The sequence below is a fragment of the Hyperoodon ampullatus genome, assembly GCF_949752795.1.
Source record: "Hyperoodon ampullatus genome assembly, chromosome: 2".
Taxonomy (NCBI): Eukaryota; Metazoa; Chordata; class Mammalia; order Artiodactyla; family Ziphiidae; genus Hyperoodon; species Hyperoodon ampullatus.
In genome coordinates this window covers 114,639,055-114,655,287 of record NC_136915.1, presented here as the reverse complement: position 1 = coordinate 114,655,287, position 16,233 = coordinate 114,639,055, and the positions used below count along the sequence as shown (strand labels likewise).

General features: G+C 43.0%; 1 protein-coding gene across 1 annotated transcript in view; it reads left to right on the top strand.

Annotated features, from left to right (window-relative positions):
- The window catches only part of GON4L (gon-4 like), an 89,901-nt gene that overhangs the window by 61,196 nt on the left and 12,472 nt on the right, over positions 1–16,233 (top strand). Inside the window, exons 16-23 of the mRNA XM_079698475.1 lie at positions 75–161; positions 1,295–1,466; positions 2,943–3,087; positions 4,171–4,321; positions 10,483–10,599; positions 12,697–14,400; positions 14,993–15,248; positions 15,862–16,046. Coding sequence (XP_079554601.1) covers positions 75–161; positions 1,295–1,466; positions 2,943–3,087; positions 4,171–4,321; positions 10,483–10,599; positions 12,697–14,400; positions 14,993–15,248; positions 15,862–16,046 — 2,817 coding nt within the window. The remainder of the gene's footprint in view (positions 1–74; positions 162–1,294; positions 1,467–2,942; positions 3,088–4,170; positions 4,322–10,482; positions 10,600–12,696; positions 14,401–14,992; positions 15,249–15,861; positions 16,047–16,233) is intronic.

Sequence of the window (16,233 nt, the reverse complement as noted above, 5' to 3'; positions counted from 1 at the left end):
TTGGTAAAGTCTTCTGGGTTCCTGAAATGACAGCATCATAACATGTCACTATATTATTTTCTTTCCCTCCCCAGCATGTGCAGCTCTTGACGCAAATTCACCTTCTCGCCACCTCCAACCCCAGTCTCAGTTCGGAGGCCAGTACCACCAGGATATTTCTTGTAAGGTTTCAAATATCCCTAACTCTAAAGAATTGTGTATGCAGTTAGTTTGGAAGTCATTTCTCACAAATAATGACTCATCATAAGCTACATTTATTCTTCTCTCCTGCATGTTTTGGTAGCTATTCGTATGGCTTCATGTGCTTGCTGATAAAACATAAGTTACTGGTTCCCATGAAAGGACAGAGAGAGTATTCAGTTTCTTAAGACTATTCCTCTTACCTTTTTATTGGGTTCTCTTACCTTTAGATCCACTCATCTTGGGCTTTTGGTACTTCTCTTCTTTTTATTGAATTCATTATTTATTAGGCTCAGTATCAGTGTTTTATGTATAAAATTAATTTTGCTCATGGCGTTATGAAATATTTTGGAGGAAGGGCTTTTAATTTCAAATTTTGGGGATTTCCCTGGAGGTCCAGTGGTTAGGACTCGGCACTTTCACTTCAGGGGCCCAGATTCAATTTCTGGTCGGGGAAGTAAGATCCTGCAAGCTGTAGGGCGTGGCCAAAAAGAAAAAAATTCAAATTTTAACACATTTTTGACCGGAGACGTATTACAGCCACAGGAGTTAGTTTCTGAAAAAATCCCCCTGTCAGTAATGTGTTAAAATCCTATAAAAATTGCTCCTGAACTTTGGGGTAGGTAATGAGGATATTCTTTGCCTCTTGGGTAAGTCTCTTTGGAGTTTGAGTTGGCTAGTAGTCTGAGCTTCCTTCGATAGTCAGCAGAGTGTTATTTCCCTCTTATTGTGTTCAGAGGATCATGAGAAATACTTTGTTCTTCAGAGAAACCAATGAAGACGTTTAAAATTTTTATTTTATTTTATTAAGTAATGGCTCTCACTCTTGAGAATTTTAATTCTAGCTGGGGAGCTAGACCATACACCCAAGAGGCTGAGGAACACTCAGACTGAGAATAAAACAAGGGCAAATTAGTGTATCACAAATCCCCAAATATCTGAGGACTCAGCAAAAGAACAGTCTTAATGGCAAAATGTTAATTATGGAAGACTTTATGATGATTTTTACCTGTTTTTATACTATTGTAGGAAGGACAGTTTTTCACTCAGAGGCTAAGGGCTACTGGTATTAATTGTCTGGAACTTAGATCTCCTTTGTGTCCTGTTTTCCCAGAAAGAGCTGGGAACCTTTGCTCAAAGCTCCATCGCCCTTCATCATCAGTTCAACCCCAAGTTTCAGACCTTGTTCCAACCCTGTAACCTGATGGGAGCTGTGCAGCTCATTGAAGACTTCAACACACATGTCAGCGTTGACTGGAGTCCTCGTAAAACTGTCAAGAAGACTGGTAGGGGACAAATGTGTCCGCTTTAAGTTTTTACTTGCAATGAGAGGTGGGAGTCTTATCCCATAGATAATTTCCTAGGGATAATTTCCTAGGGGTGGAGGAGACAGGGTGTTTGTAATTTTTTCCTTCTCTCTTTTATCCTCCCTTTGTGCTCATTATCTAAGTTCTAGAATTAGGTGATAATACTTGAGCTTAAGTAAGGGATGGAGGCAGTGGACAGGGCAGGGCTGTGGCGGGTAGAGATGTGGGACTCCTGCTAATAATTGGACTTAAGTAGATATGAGAGTAAGTATTAGGAGTCAGGTCAAGACAAACTGGTATCTGATAAAGATGGAAGTCAAGTGGTAAAGTCGGGTTGTGCTTAGGTTTCTACTCACTTCTTCATTAAGATCATTTTATTTCCCATAATGATTATAGTGATATCTCCATTTTGAGTGAAACATTGATATGGGAGTTAGGAACAAATTAGAGATGTTGTACATTTACCATGTTCAATATTTTAAAGAAATTTGAAGGTTTGGTTTCTACCTTGCATTGGTTTAGTATATTTTGAGAAGATATTTGCTGTTCCCTTAAACTAAATATTTGCTTCTGATTTGTTCCTAGTTTAGCAAATTAGTTGTGTTTTGCTCCGGATTTGGGTTTGTCTTTGGACTTGATTTTAAATCCCTGACTCTTACAGTTAAATTGAATATAGTTGAATTTAAGTGCATTATGTCATAGACACTGATCTCAAACTACTTTATTAGTTATATGTTGGTAATGAAAACTTAATTTAACACCAGACTACAGTTACGACTTATACATATAGTGTGCTGTGTTTTTCTTCTGGGGATATAAAAATAACATTTATGGAAGGAGAAATATGACTGTATAGTGGCGCTTATCTCTGGAAAGGCAGAAGTGCCTGGAATTGAGAGGCTTAGACAGCAAGACAGAAATGAATGAGACTGAATTGTCTCATTCTCTTTATGGTTTTTTTGTTCCCAACCTCAGGAGGAATCTGGGAGAACTTAATGAAAGTTAAGTAAGAATCAAATAAAATAAAATTTGGAATACCAGATTTGTGAGGGAGATTAAAGAAGTTGGAATCTTATCCTGGAAGAAAGAAAGCATTGTTGAAGGTCACTTATCTTTCAAGGATTTAAAGGGGGAAGGAGGTAAAAATTTTTTGAGCATACACTATCTGCCAGGTATTACTAGGTACTTTATAAGTGCTTATGTTACTTAGTGTGTTAAGTATTCCACACAGGAAAGAAAAAGAGAATCAACTTTTAATAACATTGAATGGGACTCCTTTTAGGTGTATGTTAGGCTGAGAAAGATTGTGGAAACTTTTGGGAGGGGGGCATGTGGGTGGAAGGGCATCACGTTAGGTAGGGGTGGCTCTATCTAAATGCAAAAATGCATTCAGAAGCTTTTGTGAAGCCCTCTTTTGTTCTAGAATTTCATTTATCACGAATTCTTTTCTTACAGCCTATGAATTTCCCTGTTTGCCAAAGCAAGTGGCTTGGATCCTAGCCACAAGCAAGGTTTTCATGTATCCAGAGCTACTTCCAGTGTGTTCTCTGAAGGCAAAGAATCCTCAGGATAAGATTTTCTTCACCAAGGCGGAGGACAAGTAAGGGTTTACTGTGAGGTGAACAAGAGCACAAAATATCCCAAGGAGAAGACCTGTATAATAATGAACTGACACAAAAGACAAAAAGAAAAGCAGTGTAGATGGGCGCAGTTCTGTAGTATGTGCTTGTTCCAGCAGTGCCAAATACTGCTTTTTTTAGGGAATGACATACACATTTTTGAAACATTTTAAGTTGTTTTTTGTCTTTTATTTACTGTAAAAACTTATCTTGTAATACTGTTAGAGGAAAATTTTTTTATCCATTATCCTAACCACCCCAAGACAATGATTTTTCTTTTTGCATTTCTTACATAATTATTGGCAATATAAGTGTAATTTTGTTTTGCTTTTTTTAACTTAACGTCTTCTTGAAATTGTTTTTTCTATCAGATTCCATGCTGTAACATTGTCTTATTTTTGTTTCTGTATATTGTCTTTTAAGGCAATATTAATGGCCCTGTGATAGTCCTTTTATTTGCCAGTCTGCCCACCCCCCGCTCTTGTTTAGCTGTTCTGAGTGAGGCTTCACCAAGGATCTTTGTACATAGAGCTTTTGAAAATCTTTCCACTTTATCTCTTTAGGTAAATTCTCAAGAGTGAGATTATTCGATAAAGGTTATGAACACTTTTATGGCTCTTGATTTGTATTTCCCCACTGCCATCAGCAAATATGTACATAGGTAACTGTAATTGAATATGTTATGTTGGGAGGTAGTGTTGGTGCTATTTAATATGCCTAACATGGTGCCCAATATTCATTTTATATTAGTTTTGTTAGAGCAGTTCTTCTTGCTTCAAATTTCATTTGTATTATTAGTATAAAGTGTGTCATGATCTGACATTTATTAGTGATTTATGCCTGGTTTTTCCTCTTCTCACTTGATTGGGAACTCCTCATTTAGTCTTATTCACATAGTACTTCTTAGCACTCAGTAAATATCTGAAATTTTCTATTGAATTGCCATTAACTTGTACGAGAATTAGATGTAGAAAAAGTGGGTTATAGAATGTGGAGTTCATCTGGGAGGCTTTTCAGCAGGATGGACTGTCAGGTGAGATTGAGTGTCACTGCCCCTTTCTCAGTTTGTTAGCTTTAGGACTGAAGCACTTTGAAGGGACCGAGTTTCCTAAGCCTCTAATCAGCAAGTACCTTCTCACTTGCAAGACTGCCCACCAGCTGACAGTGAGAATCAAGAACCTCAACATGAACAGAGCTCCTGACAACATCATTAAAGTAAGTGCTCCCTGCACGCTCCACCGGAGACCTCGCCTGAGTGCAGCCATTCCTTTTCTTTTGCTTAGTCTCAATGAATAGCCTTTTATTTAAGGTTAGTTCCTCCCACCTGCACACTAGGTTAATCGCCCTCTTTCCTTTCCAGGAACAGTGATCCATTATTTTCCTCTAGGGTGTCATCTTCTTCCTCTGTTATACATATTTCTCCTAAATATAAAATTGTTCAAATTTTAAAATACTTCTTGAATCTGTTTTCCTCTAGCTATTCATTTTCTCATTTTTTTTCCACTCTAACCTTCTTCAAAGGGTAGGCCACAGTCCACTTATATCCTTCTCCTTAACTCTTTATATTTAGATATTTATATCAAAGTTATAAAGTATACTTTAAAGAATCAAATAGTTCTATGAGACTTGTCATGAAAGACAATAATTTTTCTCCCTATTTCCTGCTAAGCAAGGTTTTTGTGGGTGATGGTACCTTTACCTCCATATCTAGGTGGCATGCTTATATTTGCTACCACTTGATTTTTTTTTAATATTTATTTATTTGCCTGCATTGGGTCTTAGTTGTGGCACGTGGGATCTTCATTTGTGGCATGTGGGATCTTTCATTGCAGCACGTGGGCTTCTCTCTGGTTGTGGCTTGCGGGCTTCAGAGTGCACGGGCTCAGTAATTGTGGCACATGGGCTCAGTAGTTGCAGCGTGCAGGCTCTCTAGTTGTGGCTCACAGGCTCTAGAGTGTGCGGCCTTAGTTGCCCTGTGACATGTGGGATCTTAGTTCCCCGACCAGGGATCACACCCCCATCCCCTGTGTTGGAAGGCAGATTCTTAACCGCTGGACCACCAGGGAAGTCCCCACTTGATTTTTTGGATTTAGGCCTCCTCTGTTAAACTGAAACCATGGAAGACGAAGACTTAGTTCTCTCCACACTCCTATAGTCTCACCACTCACTATAATTATATCACAGTTTTGCTTAGATTGTTTTTATTTTTTTTATACATGTATTTCTTTTTGGCTGTGTTGGATCTTCGTTGTGGTGCGCGGGCTTTTTCTAGTTGCAGTGAGCGGGGGCTACTCTTCATTGCAGTACGCGGCTTCTCATCGCGGAGACTTCTCTTGTTGCAGGGCATAGGCTCTAGAGCACAGGCTCAGTATTTGTGGCGCACGGGCTTAGTTGCTCTGTGGCATCTGGGATCTTCCCAGACCAGGGCTTGAACCCATGTCGCCTGCATTGGCACGCAGATTCTTAACCACTGCGCCACCAGGGAAGCCCACTTAGATTGTTTTTAGAGTTTACGTTATAAGCACGATTAAAAGCTCCTCACAGCTGAGCTATGTAGTGTATCATAATTACTTTGCTTTTTCTGCTGGACATTTTGTTTCTCCTGGTGTTAATAATTGCATTTTTGGAGGATGAGTGGGACTTGGTTTTATTATGTAGGTATTACCAGTTCAACACTAAAGTCTACTTCAGTTTTATAAATCTCTTTTCAGTGTGTTCAGATATTTTAGGTGTCCTGCTATCATTTTCAATCTGCCTGAAGAAATCCTTACCAGAGTGCTCTGATGCTGTTCCACTCTACCCATGTTGCTCTCTTGGCTTGCTGCACTAACGTCTTCTCTGGCTTTTTTTTCACCATCATCCTGGGGATTCATTTCACCTCTTACTTACGTTGGATCCTTTTATTTCTGAACCCCACATCATTTTTGCCTTGTTTTAGTGTAGCACATCATAGTAGCATTCTGAGGAAGAGTGCTCGAGAAACAAATTTTTAGGTTTAAACTACTTGTATTCATTGTCTGTCATGACATGACATGACCAATGTAATTTCCTAGTTTTGCTATTGTACTATATACCTGGTATGTATATGTAACTATTGTTACTATGTAACAGGTGTACATGAGACCTGTCTATGAATCTATAATTATTCAAAATCAAAAGTTTGAAATATGTCTCTATTCTCCCACTTCAGTGGGTCTAACATTCTAGGTTGAAAATCACTTTTATCAGAACATTTTAAGGGCTCCATTTTCTTCTATTTTCTAGTGCTGGCTCTTTAGAAATTTGATGCCCTTTTGACTCTTGAACCTTTATGTTACACCTGTTTTTCCTCTCCCTCTGGCAGTATGTAGGATTTTTCCTTTTTCTCTAGTGTTTTGAAATTTCATGATAATATGCCTCAGTATGTGTCTAGTTTCATTAATTATGCAAGGTACTTGATAAACTTTACTTTGGAAACTCATAGGTTTCAGTATTGGGAAATGTACTTGAGTTACATATTGATGGTTTCCTTCCCTTCTTCTGGTCTGTTCTCTCCTATGGTGCTCAGTGGTCAGATGTTAGACCTCTCAGGCTCATCTTCTCATCTTGCTTTTCTTCTTTTTTCCCATTGCTCTGTCTTTTTGTTGTACTTTTGGAGATACTACTTCAGCTTTTTCTTCTAACCGTTCTGCTGACTTGAGTTCTTTATTTTTTCTATCATATTTAAGATGTCTAATAGCTATTTTTATTGTTGTTCATTGAATATTCTTTAATAGCAAATGACAGAGGGAATGTGGGAAAGCAGGAGAGGAAAGAGGCTGGAGTTTTCTCTTCTATACTTGATCAGCATAGTACGCCTGCCCTCATATGCCTGACAGCCTCAGTTCAGAGAGCATCTTTTCCACAACCCTGGCTTCTTTCTGCCAGGGTAGGGGGAGAAGCTGTCACTGGGCTACATCAAACAAGAGAGGGGATTCGGGGTCTAACTGCCTCTTCAGCAGATTTAAAACCTGTCCTCCTCATCTCGACCTGTTTTTAATTCCTCCACTTCTGGAGGTATCTGGTGTCTTATCCTTTTGCCAGTCTTTGACATAAATTTAGTTGACCCATAACTTTTCTCCACATGGGATTTGGTTTTCTTCATTCTTCTATGTGACTTGCCACTCCTCCATCTGCTTTTTAGCTTTGAAAAAAAATTTTTTTAATAAATTTATTTATTTTTGGCTGCACTGAGTCTTCATTGCTGCACGCGGGCTTTCTCTAGTTGCAGTGAGCAGGACCTACTCTTTGTTGTGGTGCACAGCCTTCTCATTGCGGTGGCTTCTTTTGTTGCAGAGCATGGACTCTAGGTGTGTGGGCTTCAGTAGTTGTGGCACGCAGGCTCAGTAGTTGTGGCTGGCAGACTCTAGAGCACAGGCTCAGTAGTTGTGGCGCACGGGCTTAGTTGCTCTGCAGCATGTGGGATCTTCCTGGACCAGGGCTCAAACCCGTGTCCCCTGCATTTCTGGTCGGATTTCTTTCTTTCTTTTCTTTTTTTAATTTATTTATTTTATTTACTTATTTTTGGCTGAGTTGGGTCTTTGTTGCGGTGTGCAGGCTTTTCATTGCGGTGGCTTCTCTTGTTGCGGAGCACGGGCTCTAGGCGTGTGGGCTCAGTAGTTGTGGCTCGCGGGCTTTAGAGCACAGGCTCAATAGTTGTGCACAGGCTTAGTTACTCTGCGGCATGTGGGATCTTCCTGGACCAGGGCTCGAACACCTGTCCTCTGCACTGGCAGGTGGATTCTTAATCACTGCGCCACCAGGGAAGCCCGGTAGTCGGATTTCTAACCACTGCGCCACCAGGGAAGTCCTGAGAATTTTGTTGCTACTTTTTCTCTCATTCTGTCTCTCCTTTTAGGCTTTTACCTTTAAAAATTTCCTTTCTGTTGTTTTCATGGGGATTCAAGAGGGAACAAACCCAAATAGATGTGTTTAATCTGCCTGTCTTAACAGTAAGTTACCCCTTAACTCTTTTTGTTTTTTAATACATTTATTTATTTATTTATTTTTGGCTGCATTGGGTGTTCGTTGTGGCGAGCGGGGGCTACTCTTCCTTGCGGTGCGCATGCTTCTCATTGTGGTGGCTTGTCTTTGTTGTGGAGCACGGGCTCTAGGCACGTGGGCTCAGTAGTTGTGGCTCATGGGCTCTGGAGTGCAGGCTTAGTAGTCGTGGCACACGGGCTTAGTTGCTCCGCGGTATGTGAGATCTTCCTGGGCCAGGGATCAAACCCATGTCCCCCTGCATTGGCAGGCGGATTCTTAACCACTGCACCACCAGGGAAGTACCCCCTTAACTTTTTTTTAAAAATAAATTTATTTATTTTATTTATTTATTTTTGGCTGTGCTGGGTCTTTGTTGCTGTGCGCGGGCTTTCTCTAGTTGTGGTGAACAGGGTGTACTCTTCGTTGCAGCGTGCGGGCTTCTCACTGCAGTGGCTTCTCTCGCTGTGGAGCATGGGCTGTAGGCACAAGGGCTTCAGTAGTTACAGCACATGGGCTCAGTAGTTGTGGCTTGAGGGCTCCAGAGCACAGGCTCAGTAGTTGTGGCACACGGGCTTAGTTGATCCGTGGCATGTGGGATCTTCCTGGACCAGGGCTCAAACCCGTGTCCCCTGCATTGGCAGGCGGATTCTCAACCACTGCGCCACTAAGGAAGCACCCCCCCTTTAACTCTTTAACCTATGAGAGTGTGGATATTATCTCCACAAACATCTCGAATTATTTCCTGATTGGCTATCCAGTGGATACTTTTCTGCTCTTATCCTATTTAACTTTGCAGTTACATTGATACTTTGATAATGTTGTTCACACATTCCTTCTTCAGACTCCTATACTCTTATCTCCTGTGATACCAGGACTTTTACCTCAGGCTGCTCTTTCGTGAACTCTTCTTCCCCTGCTCTACCCTTAAATGTCAGTGTTCCACAGTAAATTTGCAGTGTGTGGTCTCATCCAGATTGCTGATTTTTGGTGGTGTCTGTCTCTTCATGATTTTCAAATCTGTGTCTTTGGTCCGGGTTTCTCTCCTGAGCTCCGGCTCAATGAAGTCACCTGTTTAAAGGAATTCTTAGCTAAGTTGCCTCACTGATGCCTCAGACTGAACTGTGTCTCCCTTTGCACCCTCCAGTTGTTGCCACTGGCACCACCACCACCAGCTGACTCCCCTCCATCCAACTTAACCTCTGCTTGGATATGTTCTTTGTGTATAACATTACTGTGTAGCCCTTTTCTCAGTCCATAAACCTAGGAGTTACACTCAACTCCTTCTGCTTGATCACTCCCGTCTGTCTGTCTGTCACCAAGTCTTCAGTTTTCTTACTCCATTTCCTACTCTGTTGCCCACTGCCTTGGCTCAGGCACCTGAATTAAGTTACACCTGCATTAATGCAGTAGTTTTATAACTGGTGTCTCTAATTCTGGCTCCATTTATTCCATTCTTCAGATTGCTGCCATAGCCACCTCTGTCTAATCCTTCAGCGTAGAGTTGAGACTGCTTGACATGGCACAGAAGGCCTCTCCTGCCTACCTCTGACTTGTCTTCTGAAGTCTCTTTGCATTCCTTTAGTTGTAGCCAGACCGATCTCTTTGTGGTTCCTTAAACACATTCATGATTTTGAAAATGAATTATATTCTGCCCTCCCCTGCTTCATTTAGCAAACTCTGTTTCTTTAAGATTTTTCTGTAGTTGCACCTGCTCCAGAAAGATCTTTCATTTTCAAGTTTGAGTTGTGTGTCATTTTTTGTGCACATCTTTGTACTTTCTTACACAGAATGTCATTATTGGTTTCTACTTGACTGTCTCTCTCACTGGTCTGTAAGCTCCTTGAGAGCAGGGGTTGCTTCCTTATTTGTATGCTCAGCTTGTAGCACAGTGTCTGGCGCTTATTGTCAGTGTAAGTTCAATTCCCCTCTTCATTCACTCTTAAAACTGAACTGTCTCAGTCTTGCTGTTCTTCTTTCCTTCCCTTCTAATGTCCTTTGCACCATTATTTGCTTAAAAGGAAGCTTCCATGGGCCAGGATAAGGATTAATAAGGCACTCTCACTGCGGCTGCTGAGCAGGAGCAAATTTTAGATAAGATGACTGACCATGTGCTTCCTTTTCTGTGACCTGAACTTTTCCCTTCCTGGTGACCAGAATGGAGCACGTCAGAAGATATTGAGTAATGATAAAATATTTCTTAATTAGAGATTAGCTTAATTTGAAATGCAGAAGCAGTCAGCATATGGTGTTCATGGATACGTGTATATGGATATGTGTGTGTCTGTCTCAAACTGCTGCCCACCGCACTCCCTACCCTGACAAAGGGCAGTGTTTCTGGAAGGAATGTGACTCATGCTTAATTTCTTCATGCTCAGTTTTATAGGAAGACCAGACAGCTGCCCATCTTAATGAAGTGCTGTGAAGAGATCCAGCCACATCAGTGGAAGCCACCTGTAGAGAGGGAAGAACACCGGCTTCCATTCTGGTTAAAGGTACAGCCCTCCTCCTCAAAGTGTGTCTGAAGTAGAAGGTCAGTAGAAACCCGGCAGAAATGTCAAAGGCTACTTCACACCTCTGATGCTTTAGTTGTAGAACTAGGACGTAAGAAATCTTCTTCAGTTACCCTTCCTCTCCCACTTCTCCACCTGATTCTATAACCTTTTAAAAATAGTGGTTAAAATGCTAGTTTCTTAAAGGAAATTCAGAGGAGAGTTTCTAGAGTATATAATTGGAATGTGGTCTTTTTAGAAATATCTGATATCATGCAGAAAAATCCTTCTTAAAAAGATGTCTAGAGACTGTCCTGGAAAGGTACCTAACATCTAGAAAGCCCAATTATTATTTTTTTAATATGTTTATTGGAGTGTAATTGCTTTACAATGGTGTGTTAGTTTCTGCTGTACAACAAAGTGAATCAGCTGTATGTATACATATATCCCCATATCCCCTCCCACTTGAGCCTCCCTCCCACCCTCCCTCTCCCACCCCTCTAGGTGGTCACAAAGCATTGAGCTGATCTCCCTGTGCTATGCAGCAGCTTCCCACTAGCCATCCATTTTACATTTGGTAGTGTGTATATGTCAGTGCTACTCTCTCACTTAGTCCCAGCTTCCCCTTCCTGCCCTGTGTCCTCAAGTCTTTTCTCTATGTCTGCATCTTTATTTCTGCCCTGCTACTAGGTTCATCATTACTGTTTTTTAGATTCCATATATGTGCATTAGCATACGGTATTTGTTTTTCTCTTTCTGACTTACCTCACTCTGTATGACAGACTCTAGGTCCATCCACCTCATTACAAATAACTCAGTTTCGTTCCTTTTTATGGCTGAGTAATAATCCAGTGTATATATGTGCCACATGTTCTTTATCCATTCATCTGTTGGTGGACATTTAGGTTGCTTCCATGTCCTGGCTATTGTAAATAGTGCTGCAGTGAACATTGTGGTACATGTATCTTTTTGAATTACGGTTTTCTCAGGGTATATGCCCAGTAGTGGGATTGCTGGGTCATATCATAGTTCTCTTTTTAGTTTTTTAAGGAACCTCCATACCGTTCTCCATAGTGGCTGTATCAGTTTACATTCGCACCAGCAGGGCAGGAGGGTTCCCTTTTCTCTACACCCTTTCCAGCATTTATTGTTTTGTAGATTTTTTTTTTTTTGCGGTATGCGGGCCTCTCACTGGTGTGGCCTCTCCCGTTGCGGAGCACAGGCTCCAGACGTGCAGGCTCAGTGGCCATGGCTCACTGGCCCAGCCGCTCCACAGCATGTGGGATCTTCCTGGACTGGGGCGTGAACCCGTGTCCCCTGCATCGGCAGGTGGACTCTCAACCACTGCACCACCAGGGAAGCCCTGTTTGTAGATTTTTTGATGCTGGCCGTTCTGACCGGTGTGAGGTGATACCTCATTGTAGTTTTGATCTGCATTTCTCTAATGATTAGCGATGTTGAGCATCCTTTCATGTGTTTGTTGGCCATCTGTATGTCTTCTTTGGAGAAATGTCTGTTTAGGTCTTCTGCCCATTTTTGGATTGGGTTTTTTGTTTTTTTGATATTGAGCTGCATTAGCTGCTTGTATATTTTGGAGATTAATCCTTTGTCAGTTGCTTCATTTGCCAATATTTTCTCCCTTTCTGAGGGTAGTCTTTTCGTCTTGTTTATGGTTTCCTTTACTGTGCAAAAGCTTTTAAGTTTCATTAGGTCCCATTTGTTTATTTTTGTTTTTATTTCCATTTCTCTAGGAGGTGGGTCAAAAAGGATCTTGTGGTTTATGTCATAGAGTGTTCTGCCTATGTTTTCCTCTAAGAGTTTTACAGTGTCTGGCCTTACATTTAGGTCTTTGATCCATCTTGAGTTTATTTTTGTGTATGGTGTTAGGGAGTGTTCTAATTTCATTCTTTTACATATAGCTGTCCAGTTTTCCCAGCACCACATATTGAAGAGGCTGTCTTTTCTCCATTGTATATTCTTGCCTCCTTTGTCAAAGATAAGGTGACCATATGTACATGGGTTTATCTCTGGGCTAGAAAGCCCAATTATTTTTACCAAATTCTGGCATGTGCTAGATCCGAGTGTTCTTGTTCCCAATAGGCCAGTCTGCCATCCATTCAGGAGGAACTTCAGCGCATAACTGATGATGCCAGAGAGGTAGGAAATGTGACCGGAACCACTGAGATCAACTCAGACCCAGGCCTAGGAAAAGGCAGCTCGGAACTGGGGAGCGAAACTTGGTACCCATTGCTACTGCCTAAGGGTGTAGTCCTGAAGCTGAAGCCAGTTGCCAACCGTTTTTCTAGGAAGGCCTGGAGACAGAAGCGGTCATCAGTCCTGAAGCCCCTCCTCATCAGACCCAGCCCCTCTCTCCAGCCTAGCTCCAGCTCTGGGAAAACAGCAGCTAGGTCAACTCAGTCAGAAGCCCCTCCGAGCAAAATGGTGGTCCCGATTCCTCACGTGATCCAGCCAGCTACTGTCTTACAGACAGTGCCAGGTGGCCCTCCACTGGGGGTCCCTGGGGGTGATAGTTTTGAGTCTCCAACAGTGCTGCCTACTACGCCCCCTGAGGCCAGGACCAGCTTCCCTCAGCCTGAGCCCCAGACCCTGCTCTCCTCTGCCCCTGTGCCCAAGGTAATGCTGCCCTCACTTGCTCCTTCTAAGTTTCGAAAGCCATGTGTGAAACGGAGAGCCTCAAAGAGAAAGGGGGCCAAGCCCTCTCTCTGTCTGAAGCCTGCCCCCCTCATCCACCCTGCGCCTGTTATCTTCACTGTTCCTGCCACCACCGTGAAGGTTGTGAGCCTTGGCAGTGGCTGCAACATGATCCAGCCTGTCAGTGCAACTGTGGCGCAGAGTCCTCAGACCATTCCCATCACTACCCTCTTGGTTAACCCTACTTCCTTCCCCTGTCCGTTGAACCAGCCCCTTGTGGCCTCCTCCATCCCACCCTTAATTGTTTCTGGCAATTCTGTGAATCTTTCTGTACCATCTACCCCTGAAGATAAAGCCCAAGTGAGTGTGGACATAGGTTGTCCTTTGGCTGAGGGGAAAAATGCCTTTCAAGGCCTAGAACCCAAATTAGAACCTCAGGAACTATCTCCTCTCTGTGCTGCTGTCTTCCCTAAAGAGGAGCACAGCCCAGGGCCTCCACCAGCAGACAGAGTGTGCCAGGAACAGTTGTCAGAGAGCAGTGCCTATGGCTGGACTCTTGTGAAAACAGAGGAGGGGAGGCAGGCTGCAGAACCACTGCCTCAGGGCTTCCAAGAATCTCTCAACACTTCTCCTGAGGGTTTAGAGGAAATCATTAAGATGGAACCTAAAGACCCCGGGGAGGACATCTCTGGTGGATCCCCAGAGCAGGACAGCTGTGATGAAATCAAAGAAGAACACTCTGTGGAATTGGATGCTGGTTTCACAAGTGAGGAGTCAAGCGGGCCTAGAGAGGTGAAGAAACAGATGGTCCTACAACAGGAGGAGGAGAGGAGTCAACCAGCTAAGACCCCTTCAGCTTCTCAAGAGCCTGCTGATGAAGGAAACTCAGGAGATGTGAGCAAGGGGTCCCCAAGGAATGCTTCAACCTCCACTGACCCTGAAATGGTGCTTAGCAGCCCCTCAGGGAAGCCCGAAGACTTATGCAGTGTTGATGGTCAGTCAGTGGGGACCCCAGCTGGGCCAGAAACTGGAGGAGAGAAGGATGGGCCAGAGGAAGAGGAAGAAGAGGACTTTGATGACCTTACCCAAGATGAGGAAGATGAGATGTCATCAGCTTCTGAGGAATCTGTGCTCTCTGTCCCGGAACTCCAGGTGAGAGTTGGGGACTGTTCTCCAGTATTTTGTGGACTCAGTAATAGGCTTAATTTATTGATAGGCCACCTGCTTGCTTTTTGCACTATAGATAGTCCTAAAATCATTTTTGACTTTTTAAGGTATCACGGGACATAATTTGGGGCTTGAGGTGAGAGGAGAGAGAAAGAGTGAAATGTTGCTTATTACATTTGACTTAAACTCATTTAAACGTTAAATTGAATCATTTGAGCACGATTTAAATGACCTAAAAAAAAATCATAAGTATGGACCCTGGCAAAAGAAAATTATCTTCAGGCTCGACCTTTCAAAACACAACTGCTTGGGAATTCCCTGGTGGTCCAGGGGTTAGGACTTGGCACTTTCACTGCTGGGGCCTGGGTTCGATCCCTGGTCAGGGAACTAAGATCTCGCAAGCTGTGCAGCATGGCTAGAAAACAAAAGCAAAAAAAAAACCCAAACCCCCCCCAAAAATCTGCTTCCCACCCCCCAATCAGTTAATTAACCTCAGTTTTCTCCTGAAAAAGTCTGTACAGTCAGCACTTCGTGAGCCACTATAGCTCTCTTGAACACTCTTTGGGGTGTTTTGCAGGAAACAATGGAGAAACTGACTTGGCTTGCATCTGAAAGGCGCATGAGTCAGGAGGGTGAGTCTGAGGAAGAGAACTCCCAGGAAGAGAACTCTGAACCTGAGGAAGAAGAGGAAGAAGAAGCAGAAGGAATGGAAAACCTGCAGAAAGAGGATGAAATGACAGACGAAGCCATTGGAGACCCTGCTGAGAAGCCTCCTACCACCTTTGCCTCCCCCAAGACTGCTCCAGAAGTGGAGACCAGCAAGTCCCCACCAGGTGAGTTGGACAGGCCTGAATGGGGGTGGGTCTCAGGTGGCCTCATTGTCTCAGGGACATGTGCAGAATGGCTAGCTTATTAAACAGGTGCTAGTTTTCAGAGGAAATCCTCTGGATCCCCCCGTCAGTCACCCTTCCCCCAGACAGATGTTTAACCTGGTGCCATTGCAGAGAAGAGACGCTCAGAAAATTTAAATTTGACTTTCATCAGCTGCTAGATTTGTACTCAGTTCATGCAAGTTTTTATACTGGTTCTTAATTCATCTGTCATGCATGAGGCCAAGAGTTATGTTCATTTCGAAAGCACTGCTTATTCCTCACCAAGACATAGTCTCTTGAGAGCCCAACATCAGACCATAGTCACTCTTTTTAGACTTCCATTTTCAATATGCAGTAGCCGGGTATCTCATTATCATGCTAGTTAATGCAGTTATGCTGCCGACTCTGCATAGGCCTGACTTGACGGGGACAGACGTGCCTCTCATAACATTTTTCCAACAGCTTTTTTCCCAAGTTACTACATAATATCGAATAGGATTTGGGTGGGGCGGTGGGATGGGGAGAGTAGAGGTTGCAGGGACAGACAGACAGTTGTTTTCACATGTACTCTAAGGAGAGAACATCAAAGCTGCTGGAAAGGGCCGGAGCAATCATCGAGTTCGCAACAAGCGGGGCAGTCGGGCCCGGGCCAGCAAGGACACCTCCAAGCTGCTGTTGCTGTATGATGAGGACATCCTCGAGCGAGATCCACTCAGGGAGCAGAAGGATTTGGCCTTTGCTCAGGCTTATCTGACCAGGGTAGGCAAATGCTGCTTCCTGTTCCTGCCAGTTGCTTTCAGTGAGACTGCTTCTATTTCAGGGGAGGTGTTTTTAAAATGAAGTATGCTTTTCAGGCTGCACAACAGCCTTCTATGCCTCTGGCTTTGTTTTCCTGGAATTACCAAAAGAACTGTGTGAGAGAACTACAAGGACACCGACTTCAGTC